Raw genomic sequence first — 21028 nt, forward strand, 5'->3', positions numbered from 1 at the left:
TTGCTTTTAGAAAATGCACACGCAAGTCCTCAGGAGTAAAAGGGCATCATTCCTACAACTTACTTACTTAGTTTAGAAATAATGTCGGGGGAGAAAAAGGGAGGAAGAGAGGGAGGGGGAATGTAATAAAATGTTAACATTTGGGGAATCTGGGAGAAGAGTATCCAGGAATTCTGTGCACTATTCTTACAACTCTTCTGACAGTCTGAAATTATGTCAAAATTTAAAAAAATTTTTCTTTGTAAACCATGATGAGATATTAATACGCACCCACCAGAATGGCTATAATTAAACACTCTCACGCCCCCAAGTGTTCGCACAGATGTAGGGTAACTGAGGAGCTCTATCTAATTCGTTATTCATAGGACTGTAAAATGGTAAAACCACTTTGGACAAAGCTCTGTTGGTTTGTTAAAAATTAAATATACACCTACCCTATGACCCAGAGATTTCACTGCCAGGTATTTACCCAAGAGAAATAAAACATGCTTACGAAGAGATCTGTACAAGAGTGTTCCTAACACCTTCATCTGTAGTAGCCCGCCTGTCCATCCTCTGCAGAGCGGAAAAACAAACTATGGTGCATTCCCGCTGTGGGGCACTCCTCAGTATTGAAAAGGAACTGATATATCCAACACATGGATGAATCTTAAAATCATTATGCCCAGTGAAAAAAGCCTTCCACAGAAGAGTACATAGCATATGATAATATTTATACGAAGTTCTAGAACAGGCAAAACTAATCTGTGGTGGAAAAAATGTCAGAATAGTGGGTGCTTCTGGAGGGTAGGGTGGGGACTGTCTAGGAAGTGGCATAAGAGAATTTTCTGGGATAATGGAAATGATCTCTATCTTGAAAGAGGTATGGGTTCCAAAAGAGTATACATTTGTCAATACTCAGCAAATGTGATAAGACATACACATTTCAGTGTATTCACTTCAGGTGTAAAATTTACGTCAAAAGGAAAAAAATGGTAAAAAATGAATTCTAGTTCATAATATGCATTCTGATGTAGTAAGAGTACTTGCGTCTGAAATTTACTTTGATATATGTCAAAAAATAAGATGGATTGATGGATTCTAGAGATGGACTGAAAGACAGATATGCAATTAAACAAATATAGTGAAATAGTAATGGAATCTAGGTGTTCACTGTGAAATTCTACTTTGCTGTATGTTTGAAAGTTTTCATAATACAATGTTGAAGGTAAAGATATTTTGGGTACAACTGGGTGAAGTTCCATACAATAAAGACTGGTTATTAGATAATATTAAGAAAATCTTCTTGTCCCTTTCTTAGTGAATGGCATTACAGTTAAGTAGACAAGTTTACTTTTAGGATCAGTATTCTGAAATATTTAGAAGCGTCACGATATCTGCAACTTAACTTTGAAATGGTTCTGCAACAATTTTAGGAAAAAGGGTAGGTAGAAAAACAGGACAAACTGGTACAATTGCTGAAATACAGGGTCCAGCAGAAGTTAATACCTGCTTGAGTATGATTGGTAAGGTAATAATACGGGTGTAATAATTTAGAGTTTTAATTTTGAACATTTCACCTAAAATGTTCTAAGGTATGCTTGAGTGTGACATTGTTACGTTACAGAATTACATTCTTATGATTTTGCAATAAAAAAGGGGAGTTATTTGGGCCAGACTCTGTAGAAGGAGATTCAAAAAGGTGTTCTTATCCTTTCCTTTCAACTGTTATGCTTGGAATGTTTCATACGAAAATATTAAGGGAAAAAAAAACCTACCTGGGCCTGAAGTTTCCAGGGATCGCTCCTCCCATCAAGCTGAAAACTAGATGCTAGATTAACACAGGCTGAAGCTGGTCTGCCTGGTCCCATCATGTCAGATAGTGCAGAATAGTGAAAGCTTAGTTACTGGCCAACAATTCTTCCTAAAAACATCGCCTGAAATGAAAGAAAGTTACTTTCAGACCAAGAGCATTTAAACAAAGGAAAAGAATAAGTGAAAGACAGTACCATGTTCATCTAATAACATTCTAGGAGCAGTCCATAGCAACCTCATACTAAAGAACGGATGCTTAAAGATGGGATTATGATTGGCCCTTCCATTTACAAAAGCAAGTACACTTCTGAAACTCTTACTCTCCGAGAGAGTAAGGGGACGCTATTTTAATGGCAATCTCTTAAACCCTTTTCATTCCAAATTTCAAATCTCAAGGGCCTTCAGTAAAACATTATTCCAAAAACAGAGCTCTTGCTATGGTCAACAAGCACTTCCCAGCAGGGCATTTTATGGACACACATGTTACATTAATAAGTCCTAACCGCTAGTAAAAATGTAGTTATGCTTTGCTAGGATGTCGAAAAGGACAGAACTGAATGATTCTAAGTAAACCCGCAGTATCAGAATATCTAGATTTAGGCCAGGACCTGCCACTAACTGAATGACCTCTCAAGTATTCCATTTCCCCCGTTCTCCCCCCACCCTATACACACACAGCAGGGATCAAAGATACGAAGGCGTTCTGTGAGCCATCATGGGCTACTCATTATCATCGCCTCTCCATTCTGCCTGCCTCCTTACGGACACTTTCTCATTCCTGCACTCATCACGTGTTTATCACACATTCGTCTCCGGTTGTTATTTACCTATTTCACAGGTATATGTCTCATCTTCCCAGCTAGACAAGGTTCCTTGAGGGTAAGGGCCTTGTCTTGCTCTTCTCTGATATTTCCCACAACACAGTGCTTTGAGTATAGTAGACAATTTAACTCAACATTTGTTGAATTAAGTTGATTTTCCATAAACTCACTAGTATTAGATGTACTGGGGAATTTGTTTTCTCAAAGAATCCCAAAGAAAATCAATTGAGAAAATTGGGTTAAAAAAAAAAATCCCTAATTTAATCTTCTAAATAAACCCAACATTTGTAGACTGGATTTGCTTAAAGACAGACACATCTGAAGGAATATAAGGCAGCTGCCCAAGATTTCTTATTTCTGAGGCTGTAGAGACTTGACCAAAAACGAAGATGGGAGGAGGCACGTGAGCAAGGCGATCCCAAGTGGCTTGCCAGCCCCCTAGCTCAGGGGCTGGGGCCGCAGAACAGCGTCTGCAGAACTGGGGCCGGGCGACTGCAACTTCTATGTGCCCAACACTTTCCCCTGGGACACCAAGGGCCTAATAATCCACTCTCTACCAGGAAAAAAACGAAGTGATCCCCACAGTGCCAGGACAGCTGCAGTGACACCACACACAACCACACACACACATGCAGAGTCTGGGGACACCCACCCCCAAACTGTTCCCCTGTACAAAGTCCTGGGACATCTCTCTCTTTGCAATGCGACCCTTTCCAATGGCTCCAGGAAACCTCCCAGTGTTACCCCACATGCTGGGGATCTTCTCCACAAAGTCTCTCTCTCCCCCATCCTGAGACACCCCTGCAGCCTGTGCCTTCACCCACAACCCAGGACAAGTCTCCCCCCAAACTGTTCCCTCCCAGAGTCCCAGGACCCCCCCGTTTGTTCCCTACACATACTACTGGAATGGCCCCCTCAGCCTGTCCTCCCCCACACAATTTTCTCCCAAACCGTCCCCCCTCACTCTGATGCCAGACACTCGCTCGGCCTGTCCCCTCCCTTTCCGCGGCCGGTCACCTCTGAAACGGCCAGTGCCCGTTTCCTCCCTCGAAACTGGGGACACCGTCCCAGCCTCACTCACCCCTGCAGTCATTCTAGTCCCAGACACTGGTGGCACATTCTCACAGCCTCTTTCTCCCCCCACAGACCCTGGGCAGCTGCATAACCTGGTCCCACGCCCAGGGGTGTAAGACACCCCCGTTGCCTGGCTCCTCTCCGCCAGCCCCAGGATACTCCTACCTCCAGTCTCCTCCCCGGACGCCCCAGGTCCCTCTGTAGACTGTTTCCTTGACACTGTGAGGCCTGAGACAGCAGCACTTGTTTCTTCTCCTGCAGACCCAGCTACCCACACCGCAGCAGGCACGCGCCCCGCCATGGGAACCCCTACGGCCGCAAGCACCCCCAAAGACAGAGGTGCCCTCACAGCCTCAGGCACTAGTCCATTGGGTCTCCGTCTCCACAGACCTGAGACACCTTCAGAGCCAGTCTCCCCGTCCACAGGTCCTGGAGCCCTGGCAGCAGAGGGCCTCTCAGTCGCCCGTCTCCTTCCCCACACACCTGAGACGTCCTCAGAGCTAGTGTCGCCCACCATCGGCCCAGGAACCCCAGCAGCTGTGGGGACTCCCACAGCCATGGAAACTCCAGCAGCCACAGGCTTCTCTGCAGTCTGTCGTCTTCCCGATAAGCCCAGGAGACTCCTAGAGAGTGTCTCCTCTCCTACAGGCCCAGGCACCGCTGGGTCTTTGCACAGCCCCACAGCCATGGACACCCCTGCAGTCTGTCTCCCTGCCAACAAGCCTGAGATGCTCCCGGGCATCCTGGCAGTGGCGGGCATCAGCATCCTTGTGGGACCCCTGGCATCTGCTGGTCCTTGCGCTGTCTCCCTCTCTCCCCATGAGCCTGAGACACCTCCAGAACCAGACTCCACCTGCATAGGCCTAGAGGCCCTGGGAGCAGGAGGCACCCCACCCGCTGTGGACACCCCTGCAGTCAGAGCTGCGCCTGAAGTCCCCCTCCTTCCAGGCAAGTGTGAGAAACCCCCAGGACCAGTCTCCACTCCCAGAGGGCAGGGCACCCCGGGAGCGTTGGGCACCTCAACAGCAGCCACAGGAACCCTGGCACTCGGTCTCCTTCCCCAAGATCTTGGGACACCCCCAGAGCTGGTCTCCCCCGCCAAAAGGCCAGGTACGTCGGGAGCCACAGAAACCCTGTCGGTCTCCGGAACCCCGATAACCTGTCTCCCTCCCCATAATCCTGGGAGCACCGCAGAACCAGCGTTCTCTCTCACAGGAAACAGTTCCTCAGAAGCCGCAGGTACCCCTGAAGCCATGGGTATTCTACTAGTGTGACCTCTTTCCCACAGGTTCAAGACATCTCTAGAGCCGATTTCTGGGCACACAGGGCCAGATGCCCACACAGCAGCAGGCACCCTCCCAGATCCAGGTACGCCTGTGGCTGTGGGTACCCCCGCCGGGGCACACCTGTGCTTGGGTATGCTTGATGACTCGGACATCCCTATTGTCTCAGACAAGCCCACAGCCTGTTCTCTCCTTTGCTCTCTCCTCCTGCACGGACACGAATCATCCCTATAGCCGGTCTCCGGACCCACACATCCAGGTAGCCCTAAAGCTGTAGGCACCAGCGCCTCTTGCTCCCTGATAGCCGGCCTCCTCTCCCACAGACTCAGGACATTCTCGCAGCATGTCTCCTCCCCAACCTCCCCTGGCACTGAATCCGCCAGAGGCTGCCCCAGAGCCTGCTGCCTGTCCCACAGGCCTGGGACATCACCAAAGCGTGCCTGCCCTCCTATGACTTCTGGCACTGCCCCAGCCTGGGACACACCCACAGGCTGGTCTATTCCCCACAGACCTGGGACACCCCCACAGCCTACCTCCTTCCCCAAAGCCCTAGGTACTCCCATAACCTGCCCTACACTCCAAAGGCCTGGAGCACCCTCAGGACCTGCCTCCTGCTCATCAGGACCAGATACCCCGGCCGTCTGGGCAGCTTCCCATGATCCCGGGTCACCTGCAGAGCCTGTCTCCGCCCACACAGCCTGTCCCCTGTCCCTGAACCCTGGGTCACCACCACATCTAGTTTCCTCTTCAGTAGCACAAGGTACCCCTACAGGCTCTCTGGTGCCCCACAGGTCAGGGATGCCCCCAGGGCCTATCTCCTCCAGAGCTGGTCTCCTTCGCCATATGCCTGGAGCACCCACAGAGGCAGTTTCCTCCTCTACAGCTCTGGGCACCCCCATAGCCTGTCCCCTTCCCCATAAGCCCAGGGTACCTCCACAGACAGCATCTTGTACTGAAGCCCCAGGCACCTGCATTGACTGCCCTCTCCCCCACAGCCCTGGAGCTCCCCCGCAGCCTACCTCTCCCTCTGCAGCTCTGGGGACCTCCACAGCCTCAGGCCACGCCACAGCCCCTCGTACCCTCACAGTCGGTCCTTTTCCCCAATGGCCTGGGGCAACGTCCTGGCCTATCTCCTCCACTGCTCCAGGCACCCCCACGGCTTGTCCTGCCTCCAGCAGGGGTGGGACCACCGCAGAGCCTATCTCCACAGCTCCAGGCACACCCACAGGAGGCACCCCCACAGCCTGCCCAGGCCCACTCAAGCCTGAGGGCCTCTCACAACCTGCCCGTAGGCCAGTCACTGTAGATATTCCTGAGGCCTGTGGGGCTGCCCTGACCTGTCCTTCCACCCACGGCCCTGTAAGACCCCCACGGCTGGTCTCTACCCACGAAGCTCGGCCAGGTACACCCCTTTCAACTGGTCCCTCTCCTGGAGGTACAGGATGGAGCTCGACTCTGCTTCCTTCCCCACACCCTGAAGCGGCTCTCATAGCCTGCACCTTCAGCCACAGCTCCAGAATGCTCTCATGCCCCATGGATCCAGGACGACCTTTCCTCTCACAGCCCCGGGGGCTCCTATAAACTGTCTGCTCCTCCTCCCCAGTGTCCGTCACCCACACAGATCCGGCAGGCCCCACCACCTGGGGTTCCCCCACAGCTCCGTTCACCCACACAGCCCCAGGGTCCCCTGCAGCCTCCATTGAGCCTGCAGTGCCAGGCGACCTCGAAGCCTCCTTGGCCCCTGCCGTATCCGCCGCTGGTCTTCTCCCTCGTGGCTGCCGACCTTTCGGCTGCAGCCTTTCTGCACTGACACAGCGCGTCTCCCACACCAAGGACCTCACCCGGCGCCTGACTCTTCGGCCTCGGGTGGTCCTTGCAACCCATCTCTTCCCCCTTGGCCAGCGAACTCCATGCCGGGACCTGCTGGGCCGCACACAGCGGCCTGGCATCTCTGCAGCGCGCTCACCCCTGCGCAGCCTGAGCAAGAAGAGCCCACGGCCAGTCGCCCAGCTCATAGCTCGAGGGCTACTCCCGCCTTCCCCAACGCAGAACCTGGGCACCTTGCTCCCAAGGCTGCTCCACACGCGCGCGCGCACATACACACACACACACACACACAGCTCCAAGCTCGCAGCCTTACTTCCTCCCAGCCCCCTACCCGCCCCCGCCCAGTCCCGCACCCCCTTTCCCCAGTCCCGGCCCCACCCTAAAGCCTAGGCAGCAGAATAGGTAATTAGGGGCGGCGAGCGGCAGGATCTGCCCCGGGCCAAAGTCTCCTCTCCCCCAGGTCCATGACTCCTAACGCAGCTTCCCACAACCCCCCAACTCCGCCAGAGCCCACCCTGCCTGGGATGGCGAGGCGCGGGTACTGGGAAGCAGGCGGGGAGAACGGCAATTAGGCCTCGTTTCCGGCCGCTCGCCCGGTCGCCATAGCAACACGCGCAGGGCGGCTTGGGAGCCGTTAGGGCTCCCGAGCCACCTAAAGCCCCAACTGCTGCGTGGCGGCACGTTTGACAGTCCTTGTGCTTGGAGTTCGAGCACGACACCAGATTAGGGCAGAGTCTGGGTTTCGGGATGGAACCAGAACCGAAAAATCGGAGAAGCGAGAGCAGAAAGGCGGTACAGATGCGTTTTGGCCCTCAGAGGTCTCCGTAGCATCCCCAAGCCTTGCGGGCTGTTTCAGGCACCGCGGTACTCCCAGCCCACCCGGAAACAGGTTCGCCCCGCCCCACGGGGGGCCCCGCCTCTAGGCGGAGCGGCCCAAGGATTCCCATTGCAAAGCGCGGTGTGCTTTTCCGATGGCGCCCTACGAGGAGGTGAGTGTGTCCGGCTTCGAGGACTTCAGCCGGGCTGTGGAGCAGCACAAAGGCAAGACCATTTTCGCCTACTTTACCGGTTCTAAGGACGCCGGAGGGAAAAGCTGGTGCCCCGACTGCGTGCAGGGTGAGGCCGGGATTCGGGGCTGCTTCCTAAAGGAAGTGGCAAGAAGGCCTAGGCTGTATTGAGAAGGGGCAGAGAAAGATGTCTTACTCCGGGAGATCCGTAGGGCTGTCTGAGCTGCCGTCTAGCCTTCTTTTCCTCCCTGTTCCCTTCTCTCAAGTCCTTCCCTACCCCAAGAGTGCTCTTGACACCAGTCGACCCATGTAATCTTGAAATCTAGTCCTTTCAAGCTTTTCGCTTCCCCAGCGTGATTAATGTCTTCCTGGAGACTTTATTGATCTTTTTGGGTACGTCAGCATTTATGCGTTTCATTCTGGGCCCTGGGACGTGGCGACAAATCAGGGCTGTGGCTGAGTTACCCTTCATTAAAAGTGGCTCTCAAATCAGCGAACACCTCCAGTTAACTGCAGGTTAAAGTCTGAGTTCTTAACCTAACACTGAGGGGACGGAAGGACATTTTTTCGGTGCCTGATTGTAGAATTGATGTGATTATTTTATATCAACTTTTTTTTTTTTTAAGCTGAACCAGTCGTACGAGAGGGGCTGAAGAATATTTGTGAAGGATGTGTGTTCATCTTCTGCCAAGTAGGAGAAAAACCTTAGTAAGTGGCAATATATACTCTATTTCCCAGACATGCACTACTCTCTCGCAGACAGGCGGAAGGGCCTCGGGACTCAGCTTCTGTGTCTGAGATACAGTCGGATAAGTCAAGTAATTACAAGATATTAAATACAAACTAGAAATTTGAATGTTCAGTGGCTTGTACTAATATTAGAGATAAGGATAATTAAGTGAATTTGGCCTGGTGTTAGTTCAGAACTTAATTGTCTACATTTATTTTATATCTTTGTCACACTTTAAATGAAAACTTTTACATGGGGGAATAAGTCAGTCACAGTCCTCAGGGTTTTTTTAAATGTTTACAACGAAAACAATGATTACTAAAGAACTAAATGTAGGAATATATATTTTAAACAAAATGTAAGAAACCAAGTAGATGTTTTTCATGATAACTTTTTCTTTTCAAAAAGTTGGAAAGATCCAAATAATGACTTCAGAAAAAAATTGAAAATAACTGCAGTGCCTACACTACTTAAATATGGAACAGTAAGTAACTCTCTTCCACTATGTTGGGGCTACAGATTGACCCTGTCAGAACTCTTTTAACTTGTTCTGGATTCAGATAAGGAAAGGTCTTGACATTTCATCCCAAACATCACATTGCTCAGTCCATTCCCTGTGGCCAATCCCAATAAACTATTAATAATGTAAATATCTAAATATTATACCTTTTTCATGCTTTTATTATTTATTTATAGAAAAGGGGAGGGGGGCACCCTAACCAGGGACTGAACCCAAACTTAGGCGTGTGCCCTGATGGGGAATTGAACCAGTGACCTTTCACTTTTCGAGATGACACCCAACCAACTGAGCTACACCCATCAGGGCTTTTTCATGCTTTTTAAAAGCTACTAATTTAAAATTCTATACACAGTGCTCAAGAAAGTTGGTTTATATGTGAATTTTTAAATACTGCTACCAGTGATTGTTTTCCATTTAATCCATAATTCTGGTTGAGAAGAACGGGCACCTCCTCTAGTTTGGTCATGGCCCTGGGATTCTAAATTAAAGAGTTGAGGGGAAGGGGATGGCACTGGGCTTCCTGTCTCCTGTTCCAGTCAAGTTTAGACCCAACTCTTTTAATGATTCATCTTAAAAGCAAGTGTTTGACTGTTTCATAAAACTTGTTACCACTAGTCAATAGTTTCTGAATGGCATACTTTCTCTGTTCCAAGATTTATGTCATTCAAGACTGAACAACTTTATCCCTTCCTAACAACTTTTTTTGTAGCTGTGGGTTACAATTTGACTGTTCTTCTCTTACAGCCTCAAAAACTGGTAGAATCTGAATGTCTTCAGCCCAACCTCGTGGAGATGATGTTCTCTGACGATTAATATTTGATGAGATAGTTGTCTTTTGATGTCCTGATTTGCATACTTGCTTTGAAATCACGTTACCATAAATAAATACATAATAATGGCATAAAAATTGTTATGTCTAAACAATGGAGTGCCATACAATGTTTCTGAACGCTCAGTTTGTTTGTAATACATGGGTATCTTTAATATAAGTAAAATAAATCTTCAAGAGTGGTAGTATACAGGAATATTTCATTGGCAGTAATAGACATACGTGAAAGCCCCTAATAATGAGTAGACAGTTTCCAAATCTCTGAGAGTTAGAATCTTTTACCTTAAATTCCATGAAGTTACAAAGAACTGTTATTCCTCAAACATCTTCTTTGGCTTTAGAATTTAGAACTTCACCTAACCACTGAAGGGAAACACAGCACATCTGATCCAGCCCCTATGCCAGGCAGGCAGTTTTGTTTTACAACTGTCTGAATAGGGTTCACTACTTCGGATGAGGCGGGTGGCAGAGGTCAGAGCCCATGTAACCTAGCAGTAGAAAGGGCTCCAAACTGTCAAGTCAGTCACACTGATTGCCACTTCCTAGCTGTGTAACCAGAGGCAAGTTACTTAACCCGTCTAAACCTCAGTCTCCTCCTTTTGAACAAAGATTGTTCTGAGAATAAAATGAAAGTGTACCTAAGCATTTAACACAGGGCCTGGTCTGTGCTATCTGCCAAATAAATGTTAGCTTTACCAATTGAGCACAAGTATTTGAGGTTCCTCATCTTTGTTCTAGTCCAAAGTCAAGGTCCAATTAGTTAACTACCAATCTCCCTGCCATCTCTAGGTCAGTGGCATACCAATGATTCTTCCATAAGAGCTTTTGCAAAGCAAGTAGTGATACAGGTATGTCCTCCTGTCCTGCTGAATTTAGTAAACTTTATGCCATTTCTGCTCTGTGACTTGAAGAGGTGATTGACTCGTCCTCATTCTGTAGATAAGAAAGGTAGGGTCTCTGATCTGAGGGACAGTATGGTTCCAGGAGATGAACCTGTCCCAGGCTGCACTGTATGTGAGGAACAGGGCTATGCTGAGTTTGGGGTACCTGGTGGCTCTCCCCTTGCCCCATCCCCACTGCCTCCCTAAACTGGTCTAAAGCACCCAATATTTCTGTTCTTACTCAACTGATTGTGTTAAATACTAGTAAAAACGTACAAATCCAGAGGGAAATCAAAGAACAGTTTTGGTTTAACAGAAATAATCTATTAACAATAAAAAGGTAGATGGATTAAATAGTACACTAAAGGTACTAGGTGCTACCACAATAAAAGGTAGGATGAGTCTTTGTCTTCACTGTACAAAAGCAATATATACAGTCTTAGGAGCCTGGTCTGGATCCAGCTTTTCATTTTCCTGATGTGTTATTTTGCTGTTGCTGCTCTGCCAGAGCTTGCTGAAGGCGCATCCGCTTCCGGGAATAGTGCTGCCAGTGCAGAATTTGCTGCTCATCAATAAATTTCGCGCACTGAGCATTCACCAGCTCCTTGCGGAAGTGTTCGTATTGGAGTAGCTCTAACATGTGTAAACATTGAGGGTACCTGGGTTTAAGTTTATAAATTAATGATCGGCATAATTTAAGTCAATAACGCCAAGCTCTAATTCAGTTACTCACTTAAAAATGATCTTGTAGCCTACAATTTCTGTAACATTAACTTAGTACACTTTGGTAGCATAGAGTTCTTTTCCTGCTTAGGTAAAGAAGCTACTGATCAAAAGTCAGCATTAAGCAAAATTTTCAAAAGCGAGAAAACAAGTTCAGAAAGGTTAAGTTACTTGCCCAAGACCACACAATACCTGGTAAGTGGAGTCAATGTTTTGGGGCAATGTTCTGATGATTCTGAAGGTGCAGAACAGGAACACTTTTAATTTTGATAATCAGGTATTTAATAACTATTGGTTTTTCTATCAATAATGATTAAAAGACAATTTTTTAAACCGAGTCAATTTCAGCAAGTACTTGCACAAATACATTCTAGTATTCCATGGGGCTATGGAATTCTAAAGTTCTGCATACTCCTAAGACTGAGCAAACACGAAAGTAAATATACTGTGGATAAAGAGCCAGCTTGGCTATCAAAAAGCGATAGATGGAGGAAGAGGAGAGGCTAGAATAAACCCCACTACTGAGCTGGAACTGAAAACACCAGTGTAAACTCACAACTTTTTACATAGACATATAGAAGTAAACAAACATGTTCTTCGTGTGTGTGCTGGGAGGCCTAGGAGCAATGACACTGTGGTGCCAACAGGCACACTTAGTGTTCAATTCATGGGTTTTAAATATCATTTTCCCGGGTTCCTTGGAGAAATGGCCGATTCCAGGGCTCAGGCAGGGAAAAATACAAGATCAGCCAGGAATATCATGTAGTGCCAAAGAAAAGTGCTCCAAAAATTATGGAGATATGTCAAAAGTACTCAGGAGACAATGTGAAGGAGCTCCTAAAGGCCATAATCTGGAATCACTAGAGCAAGAAAATACGGAATTATAATCCACAGAATAAAAGTAAGATTCCAAGAGTCCACACTGATGTTTTTAAATGAATAAATAGGGAACAAGAGAATGTTCCTTCCTTACAACTGAATTTCAACTAATGAAGAAAGAATTTTGGAATTAGAAAATCACAGTAAAAATTTGAGGCAAGTATCTTCAATAGATACTAACATTAGTGGGTAAAAGTATGATATGAAACAAGATCATCTACATAGTTTCAAAGTATCTCCTCACAAAATATTTATTAAATATAAAAGAAAAAATAGTAACAATATGGGGGAAAACTGGCAGCCCCCACCTCAACCAAGTGATCAGAATTAACAGCACCAGCAGTGGACAAATAGACTTTCTGTGACCCCTGATACCTAGAAGGATAGAATGTCACTTCTGAGTCACAGTCACAATGGAAAAAAAGACCAAAGAACTTGGATCAAAGAAGACTAAGAAGACATGATGACAAAATGCAGTGTGTGAGCCTGGACTGGATACCCTACCAGACAGACTATTAGTACAACAGCCTACAAAATCTGAGGTCTGTAGGCTGGATAGTATATTACTGTTAATGTTCTGATTTTGATCATTGTACTGTAGTTTTATTTAAGATGTTGACATTTAGAATATATGGGTAAAGAATTTATAGGTATTCTCCTTACTATTTTCCCAAGCTGTTTCAAAAATGAAATTACTTCAAAGAGAAAAGACATAAAATTTAAATGAGTAAATTAAATAAACATTAAGTCATATAGCGAGTCCACAGAGCCAAAATTGTACAAGAGGTACAAATATGGCTCCTGAAGTTTGGAAAACAGTATACTACAGCAGGCTTCTCAAATTCTAATATGCACACGAGCCACTTCTTGAAATGCAGATTCTGATTTAGTAGCTCTGGGAAGGGGCCTAAGCTCTGCATTCCTAACAAGCTCCCAAGTGATGGGAACACTGCTGGTCTGAGGACCACATTGAGTAGCAGGGCCCAATACCATGCTGTCCTTCCAAGATATTATGGTTTGCAATCTACACTCCAGAGACACACAGTTGCTTGCAATTGCTCATAGTTGAGCCTAGAATGCCCTACTCACACCTACGCTGGTTATTTATCAACAGGGCATTGGTAGTTTAAAAGACCTAGGTCCCATATGCCAGCTCTGCAATTCACCAGCTGGGTGGCCGTGAACAAAGTACTTAACCTCTCTAAGGTTTAGTTTCTTCATCTGTAAAATAATATGACAACCAAGAGAATGGTTTCAAGCAGCATTTAAAAGTAAATAGCTGGAATTTAGACACAGAATGATCATTTATCCAAGTTGGAGAAGACAATGCTCAGAATACAATCAATGACACAGTAAGAAATTATAGCATTAATCAACAAGATGAAATAGAAGAGGTACAAAAGAAAAGTTATGCATTTAGGTTTTGAAAAAGTAAACACGACACAAGTGACACACTCAACAGCATTAATGAAAATAAGAGCTAAAGGATTTTAGTTGACATAAAGCTCCCAGGCCGTCAACAATGTGCATTCTTGCCCCCGCCCCCTCATCCCCCCAAGGTAATGTAAACTCAAGTTGAACTAAGAAAAGTATAATGTCCATATGAAGAAAAGTGTTATTTGGTCCACTGTACCCTTACATCTGAAGGCCTGTGTTTAGTTCTTGGCTGAATAAGGTAAGGCACAATTGCAAAATATCCAAAGGAGGACATATGAGAAATGGCTGAAAGTAGCTGAGGAAAAAATGTAAAAGGGACATTATAGTTGCAGGTACTGGCTGTTAGTGAAGCAAGTCAAATGGTAGAAAGTGTCTAGAAGAGGGAGCTGCTCCCTCAGCTCTACCCAACCACCGATGCGGGAGAATGAAGACCTGGAGTTACCAGTCTTCCCGATTTCAAAGAGTAGTTAGAACTCTGATTATATGAAACTTTCCAACTTTTATATGTTGGCCACTATTAAAATAACACAAACCTTGCGCAAAATGGACGATAGGCCCAGGGATGATATGCCCACAAGGGATTAATCTGCAACCTCTCTTGAATTTAAATATCTGAAGGGCTCTCGCCTCAATAGGGCATAGACTGGTTCTAGATTAATTCAGGGATAAAACTGGAAACATGGATTGAAGTTACATGGAGGTATGTAATCACAACACAAAGAGCTGTGTAGCATCTAGTTAACAATGGAATCGGCTGTCCCTGAACCGAGCGGTAATTGCTCAATGGAACCCTCTAGCCACAGTGTATATGACCACCGCAGCACTGCTGTAGGTGAAACTGAAACTGACCGTGAGGGTGTTTAAGACTAAGTGTCTGTTATTGAGTCTCTAAGTGCATACATGTTGCAATCTAATAAAAAATATTTTCTCTGGACTATGAAACGAATAAGCAATTGTTTATAAAAGGCCAGTAAGGGTACAAACAGTGGCTTCGTGAATCAGCTGTTAGACATAGATCAGAAAAGTGACTTGGATAAAGTACAACTCTGAAACATTTTCCTCTCACACTTGTGTTTAGGAAAAAAAAAAAGACAAAACGTTTCATTGCTTTTTGACTACCTAGTGAAGAGAAAGCAGAGGTGTGAATTCAAAGTTTATTTTTTACAATTAAAAAATAAAAAGGTTTGTGATTATAATACACTTCTTGCAATTTAGTAGCCCTTAAAAGGACAGCATCTTTTGCACAACCTAAATTTTACATCTATATCTATAGATACAGATTTTTTTTTTTAAATTAGCACAGTACTCAACACATAGGAGGCCCCAAAAAAGACAGTAACTATTAAGACTTAGGAAAGGTTACCTCCTCCAGAAAACCTTCCTTAAAATACCCCTTTCTATGCTCCTAAATTTTTAGCCTATGGCTATGGCCCTGCATTTATAGGTTGTGGGTTCTTCGGGGTCAGAAAACCAGTGAAATGGGGTAAGTGGTACCGATAAAGACAGACAAGATAGAACCACATCATATAGAATTTTTGCTCAAGAGACGAAGACAATTTTATTCTGCATGCAATGAGAAGCCATTGAAAGGTTCTAAGCAAGAAAGTGACATGTTGTTATTTACACTTTTAAGAGATCAATTTCACTTCTAAGTAAAGAACTGTTTTGCTTTGTTTGGCTGGGGAGGGGAAGAAAGGTAAGAGTGGAAGCAGAGACAACCGGTGAGGAGATTACTGCAATAATCCAAGTTAGAGGTGAGTGTGTCTTGTAAGGTGGTGGCAACTACAAGTGGAGAGATTCAAAATATATTTTTTTCAACGTGAAACTAGTTAAGTCTGTTAAATACCAGTGTTTTTGGAGTATAATAAAATACATAGACATTTAGGATTATAAAAATTAAACTTACTTTAGATACTTGGCATATTCTGGTTCTTTCCAGTAAAGCAAGTACTTAAGATAATTAACGAAAGCTTTGTCTTTGAAGTAACCTCTCTGGGCAAGAACTGAAAGGCATAAAAAAAAAAAAAAAAGAAGAAGTCTGTAGAGCAAGCCAATCCTTTAACTACTGATTTGTGACTCCTAACAAAGAATTTACTTACATAACATCCCCACCACCAACACACATTGAACCAAAAAAACAAGTCCCAGTTTGCTCAAAAATATATGTGCATTTATATTCCATTATTAGGTATAACAGTAATTCTGTTTAATTGAGAAGATATAAAAGCAGATACTATTATGAATTGCCACCCGTCTGTCAGAAATCATTAATTCAATAAGGTGCTCAACAACTTACAATTAAGGTAATTTGGGTTAGCTAAACACTGCACAAATTCCAACTCCAACTGAAACCGAAGTCGATTTCCAGCATCATCTAGAAAAGGAGATAGCAAAAACCATCCGAAACAGAGGTCACTTATAAAATATTATTTTGTAGAAAGGAAACAGCAGTAAAGAAACCTGACTGACTGATGCTGAGATACATTTCTACATAAAGGGCAGGTGATGGATTTTCTAAACTAAGTGGGAGAGGAGATAAACTTTCCTTACAAGGGTAAGAAAAGCAAAGCCCTGATTATAATGATTAAGTTAGAATTTTCTCTCAAGTTAAAGAGAAGTCACCAAAGTAAAAGGAAGAACACAGAGGATATTTATCACTGGAGAGCCACCATGTAGGAATTTTAACAGTGATGACTGTGGCAAGTGGCAATAGCCGTGTCTCCCCCTATTTTAATAATGTGTTAAAATGTTAATGTGATTAAGCAAAAACTAAGCGAATACTAAATCAACGAGGGAGAAAAAAAAGATTAGAATTCAAACTCAAAAAGAGACGGAGTATGTGCAAGATCAGGGAGTGTGACTGTGGAAAGTGTCAGTCGCAGGAAAATACACAATGTCGACGATATTTCAAACTTATTCAAGTTCATTTGAGACGCAAAAAACAAATCGAACTCCTCTCGGCCACTCTCGCCCACGCCAGGAAACCCACGGGGTCAGTGTTTGACTAGCAAGTGAAGAAAAACGATCTCCGGACAAATGAGACTCTGAAAAGGCCAAACTACCTTCGCCTTTTCAGTCGTTACAAGAGCCCTCGTGCCTCCAGGTCTAAACTCTAACAGCACCGAGAGTTACGTATGCAGTGAGTCCTGGGGGGAGCAGGAGGAGGTGTCTGGGCCCCGGGACAGGTCTGCCTGCCAAGACTCAAGGCTCCGAGCGTTACTGACCTGTCTCCATAGCGACAGCCGTAGCCATCACCAGCGAATAATCCAAGTCGCCAGCAGCCCCAGAGAGTAACTACCGAGAGTGGCGGAGGAGGTTCCGGAAGCCGCGGCTCCGCCTTCCTGTAGCGAGGCAGTGTGGGAAGCCGGGGTGGGCCGAGCCAGGCGTGGCGGCGGGAGGCTCCGCCCATCCCAGGCCTGCCCGGGCTCAGCCCCCTCTCCGCCTTCCCTGGCTTCCAAAAGGCGAGGGCGTGGAGCAGAGCCCAAGGAGCGTCAGTTGACAGGGCCGCGTATTTGCAAGGGAAAGAAATGCCCTCACGGGACCTCGGTGCCGGCACGTCTTCGTGTCGGGGCACACTCGTCCACCCTTGCGCTTGCGGTGACGTAACACGCCATTGTGACATCATTCCTTCCCCTGTGATGTAACCCAGAGACGAGACTATCGGGGAGTGTTGGACTGGGTGCCCTCCCGAGGCCTCTTTGGCCCCGTTACACCCGTAGAATGGCTTCACCCCTTCGGGGAAAGCCCGCTTCGCCCCGGGTGGAGACCATTCGCTGCAAGGAGACGTCGACAGTTCACGTGGAGACATCGTCCCACCGAGTGGAGACCTCCTCCCGGCTGGTGCGCACGACTTCCCGGCAGGTGGAGACCTCCCAGCGCCGCAGTGAGGGGCTCTCCCAATCCCCCTCTGGGAAGCGGCTCCCTCGCGTCCTCGAGGTGTCCTCCCAGCACGTGGAAACCTCTTCGCAGCGCACAGAAACGTCCTCCCGCCACGTGAGGGCCTCGTCCCAGCGGGTGGAGACATCTGTGCACCGCGTAGAGAGCCCTCCCCGGAGGGCCAAGCCGGCAACTGGCCAGAATGTAAAAATGACCCGATGAAATGCTTCCCAAAGGCCACAAAAGGGCCATGGCCCTCAGCCAGGACAATATTGCTTCCAATTGGCAGCCACCAAGCTGCCAGGTGGACCAATCATCTTTGATTTCATGGAAACAACCATAAATCAATGTAAGAAACAGCCAAGCTACGGTTTTGGGACTCAGGCAACATTTATTGACCATGCTGCACCTTGGACCATCCTGCCTTTGACCGGCAACTATTTTAACTTGAAGCCAGCGCAACCACAAAAGGTTTTCAGGTCCATGATACTGTATAAATTAAGTTGATGGACAAATAGGCTATTTGAACCTCTGAGCCAGGTGAGTTTGAGATTCACAATCCCTTCACTGCTTAGGGGCAGTTAGCAAACTGAAATGATGACCGGTGGAATGATTATATGCCTGCTAAAATCCTGAGGGGCCAGGAACAGACTTTCATCAATTAATTGGCCTTTGTTTATGTTTCAAAATAAGCAGTTGTTTTCTTTATACTAAGCCCTGTCCATGGTACCTCCAGCCACACACTTTTTAACATAGGTCATTGCAGTTAAAAATGAAGGTCAACATCAACAATCAAGAGTAACCTTAGAAGGGAAACGTGACCTGAGATTCGAGGAAGTGGAGGGGAGGAATTTTGGAGCACCTAGTCTATTCCAGGTGGGATTCTAGCACTTGGGCTACAGCAGTGAACAAGGGAGACAAGGCCTGGCCCTTGAGGAGTCTACCCTCTGGTGAAGAGGCAGACAACAAATGACAAGAAAGTTTTCTATTGTGATTAGCACTATGAAGGAAATAAATGGACAATGTGATAGAGAATGGAGGTAAGGGGTTTCTTCAGACAGAATGGTCAGGGGTAGCCTTACTAAGCATCGTTTGAGCTGAGGTGTGTGAGGGTGAACAGTGAGCCATGCAAAGATCTGGAAAGAGTGCATGCTAGGCAGAGGGAGCAGCAAGTGCAGAGAGTGGCTGGGAGCCAGCTTGGAATGTTTAAAGAACAGAAAGAAGACTGGTGTGGCTGGGGCTTAGTAGGGGAGAGCCCGTGTATGGGAGAGAGGACGTTGGAGAAGTAGGCAGGAACCCGTTCATGGGGCCTTGTAAGCCGAGGCAAGGAGCTTGGGTTTTATTCTAATGTCAGCGGAGAGACAATGGAGGGTTTTCAGCAAGGGAGGAAATGATGCAATTTATATTTTTAACATGTCCTGGCTTCTGTGTATAGGATGTAGGAAGGTGGTTCTCAGCTCTGGGTGGTTCTGTCCCCTGGCAATACCTAGAGCCATTTTTGTTTGTCAGGATTTGATGGGGGAGTAGTTTTGCTACTGGTATTGGAGACGAGGGATGCTGCTGAACATCGTACAGTTCACGGACAGCCCCTCCCCACCACACACACCAAAGAATTACTTATCCCAAAATGTCAATAGTGTGATATTGGGAAAACCTGATATAGGTGACAAGAGAGGAAACAACTAGTTAGGAAGCCAATGCCATGGTCCAGTAAGAAATGATAGTGGCTCATACTAGGGTGGCAGAAGTGGAGCTAGAAAAAAGAAGGCAGATTAGTGATGGGTTTGAGGCAGAGCTGACAGGGCTGGTGGATGCGGTGAAGGAGAGAAGAATCAAGGATGACTTCTCCTTTGGCGTGAGCAATTTGGGAAAGATGAGGTTAAGGAGGACAAAACAGTTCAGTTTTGGCCATGCCGAGCTTGCCGTTCCTGTACAACACCCAAAGGGAGACAGGGAGGGTTAGGAATATAAAATATGGGGTCATTTTTAAGTCGTATTTAAAGCCACATGACTAAGCGAGTATTACCTGCCAGTCTATCTCACTCACTTTATGCTGCACAAATGAATTTGAGGTCTTGTTCTTCAGGGAGCACCCGCTGGCTGAACCCCTCCTCACTCCCTCTCATCCCCACAGGGCTTCACTTGACCTACCTAGTTTTTCCTTGCCTATCGTCCTTTGGCAGCCACCAGTAAGTAAGTGAGTAAGTAAGTAAGTAAGTAAGTGAGAGTTTGCACTAAACTGTTAGACAAATGTTTCAGAAAATTCAACTTCCACAGGTAGCATTACATTGCTCCTGGGAAGAAGGTCTTAAAGTTGAAAAGTTCAAGTTTTGGGTTTTTGTGGCGGGTGGGATGCATGGATATTAATGTGTGGTCCTAGCCCCAGGTTCTTATGGGATGGCTGAAGAACAACTGAACTGATCCATAACAGTGGTTCTAAACTGGGGGAAGTTTTGCCCCACAGGAGACATTTGGCAATGTCTGGAGATATTTTTGTCACAACTGTGGGGGTTGGATGCTACTGGCATATCGTGGGTAAAGTTTTGGCTTGAGCCATTTGGTGTATGGCGTCTGTCACTAAACATCCTGCCATGCACAGGTTATCCCCCATCCAGCCTCTGACAACAAAGAATCACTGGGCCTGAAATGCCAACAGTCCTGAGGTTGGAAAACCCTGAAGATGCTAGCAGCTTAGAAAGCTGAAGCATGCTCCGTTGGAGGAAGTGCCCACTACTCATAGGATTATGCTGTGGGAGAGGCTTAGTGGTAGTGACCTACGTCAAATGTCGGGGTAGGGGCTTTCGGAGGAGAGGGACATGCTGCTTTTGCAGGGGACCTTACATCTCTGCTTTCAGTAATTTATGTGGTATTTACCCCAGAAGGAAAGCCAGTCCCATCTCACAGGGTGTAAATGACCTTGATTCTGTGGGACCTTCTTTTGAGTGGAGTGCTTGCTGTTTCCAGACACTGTGCTAAGTCATTACCCACGTTGCTTCATTTAATTCCAGGGCAGGGCACTGGGCTGCCCTAGGGAATAGGGGCTCGAGCCAGAGGAATGTTATGAACCCCGGAGGTTACCCTCATGCTTCGTCCTCCTCAAAACTTCTGCTGTAAACTAATCATTAAACTTGGGAATTTTAATCTTTGGTGAGCTTACTGATTGTTTTTAACATGAGAGACCATGTGCATTACATACAAACACTCTTAATCAGTGTTTTTTAAATGAATAAGGTAGCTGCTTTTCTTATCAGTGTTCTTTATTAATGTCTTAATCAGTGTTTTTTAAATGAATAAGGTAGCTGCTTTTCTTATCAGTGTTCTTTATTAATGTCTAGTACAAAAGGGAT

At 46.2% G+C, this 21028-nt stretch overlaps 5 protein-coding genes across 5 annotated transcripts in view; 2 read left to right on the plus strand and 3 right to left on the minus strand.

Annotated features, from left to right (window-relative positions):
* Positions 1-2781, minus strand: part of KIAA0753 (KIAA0753 ortholog) — a 58615-nt gene extending 55834 nt beyond the window's left edge. Inside the window, exons 1-2 of the mRNA XM_054575853.1 lie at positions 2622-2781; positions 1758-1916 (exon numbers count right to left, since the gene is read on the minus strand). Coding sequence (XP_054431828.1) covers positions 1758-1853 — 96 coding nt within the window. The 5' untranslated portion in view covers positions 1854-1916; positions 2622-2781. The remainder of the gene's footprint in view (positions 1-1757; positions 1917-2621) is intronic.
* Positions 2782-3513: 732 nt separating this feature from the next.
* LOC129072363 (collagen alpha-2(I) chain) lies at positions 3514-7076 on the minus strand. The gene has a single exon (XM_054575852.1). It carries the CDS (start codon positions 6985-6987, stop codon positions 3514-3516), a length of 3474 nt encoding a protein of 1157 aa, XP_054431827.1. The 5' UTR covers positions 6988-7076.
* Positions 7077-7720: 644 nt separating this feature from the next.
* On the plus strand, positions 7721-9963 carry TXNDC17 (thioredoxin domain containing 17). The gene is made up of 4 exons (XM_054575856.1): positions 7721-7915; positions 8433-8514; positions 8945-9020; positions 9801-9963. The coding sequence occupies exons 1-4, from the start codon at positions 7771-7773 to the stop codon at positions 9867-9869; spliced, it is 372 nt and encodes a 123-aa protein (XP_054431831.1). The 5' UTR covers positions 7721-7770; the 3' UTR covers positions 9870-9963.
* Positions 9961-17134, minus strand: MED31 (mediator complex subunit 31). Its single transcript, XM_054575855.1, has 4 exons — positions 17030-17134; positions 16102-16179; positions 15712-15808; positions 9961-11425 (listed from the first exon to the last, which is right to left on the minus strand). The coding sequence occupies exons 1-4, from the start codon at positions 17055-17057 to the stop codon at positions 11233-11235; spliced, it is 396 nt and encodes a 131-aa protein (XP_054431830.1). The 5' UTR covers positions 17058-17134; the 3' UTR covers positions 9961-11232.
* A 391-nt stretch (positions 17135-17525) lies between these two features.
* On the plus strand, positions 17526-17903 carry CUNH17orf100 (chromosome unknown C17orf100 homolog). The gene has a single exon (XM_054575637.1). The coding sequence runs from the start codon at positions 17526-17528 to the stop codon at positions 17901-17903; it is 378 nt and encodes a 125-aa protein (XP_054431612.1).
* Positions 17904-21028: the final 3125 nt, after the last annotated feature.

Source organism: Pteronotus mesoamericanus, unplaced genomic scaffold, assembly GCF_021234165.1.
Source record: "Pteronotus mesoamericanus isolate MK-2021 breed Mesoamerican mustached bat unplaced genomic scaffold, CSHL_Meso_final contig_317, whole genome shotgun sequence".
Lineage (NCBI taxonomy): Eukaryota > Metazoa > Chordata > Mammalia > Chiroptera > Mormoopidae > Pteronotus > Pteronotus mesoamericanus.

Excerpts from the sequence above, each read along its gene's own strand:
- LOC129072363 (XM_054575852.1), bottom strand. The coding sequence starts at position 6,987 with ATGAGCTGGGCGACTGGCCGTGGGCTCTTCTTGCTCAGGCTGCGCAGG.
- TXNDC17 (XM_054575856.1), top strand. The coding sequence starts at position 7,771 with ATGGCGCCCTACGAGGAGGTGAGTGTGTCCGGCTTCGAGGACTTCAGC. Across the intron at positions 7,916-8,432 it reads GTGCCCCGACTGCGTGCAGG|CTGAACCAGTCGTACGAGAG; the intron begins GTGAGGCCGGGA and ends TTTTTTTTTAAG. Across the intron at positions 8,515-8,944 it reads CAAGTAGGAGAAAAACCTTA|TTGGAAAGATCCAAATAATG; the intron begins GTAAGTGGCAAT and ends CTTTTCAAAAAG.
- MED31 (XM_054575855.1), bottom strand. The coding sequence starts at position 17,057 with ATGGCTACGGCTGTCGCTATGGAGACAG. Across the intron at positions 15,809-16,101 it reads TAACCCAAATTACCTTAATT|TTCTTGCCCAGAGAGGTTAC; the intron begins GTAAGTTGTTGA and ends TATGCCTTTCAG. Across the intron at positions 11,426-15,711 it reads GAATATGCCAAGTATCTAAA|GTACCCTCAATGTTTACACA; the intron begins GTAAGTTTAATT and ends ACTTAAACCCAG.
- CUNH17orf100 (XM_054575637.1), top strand. The coding sequence starts at position 17,526 with ATGGCTTCACCCCTTCGGGGAAAGCCCGCTTCGCCCCGGGTGGAGACC.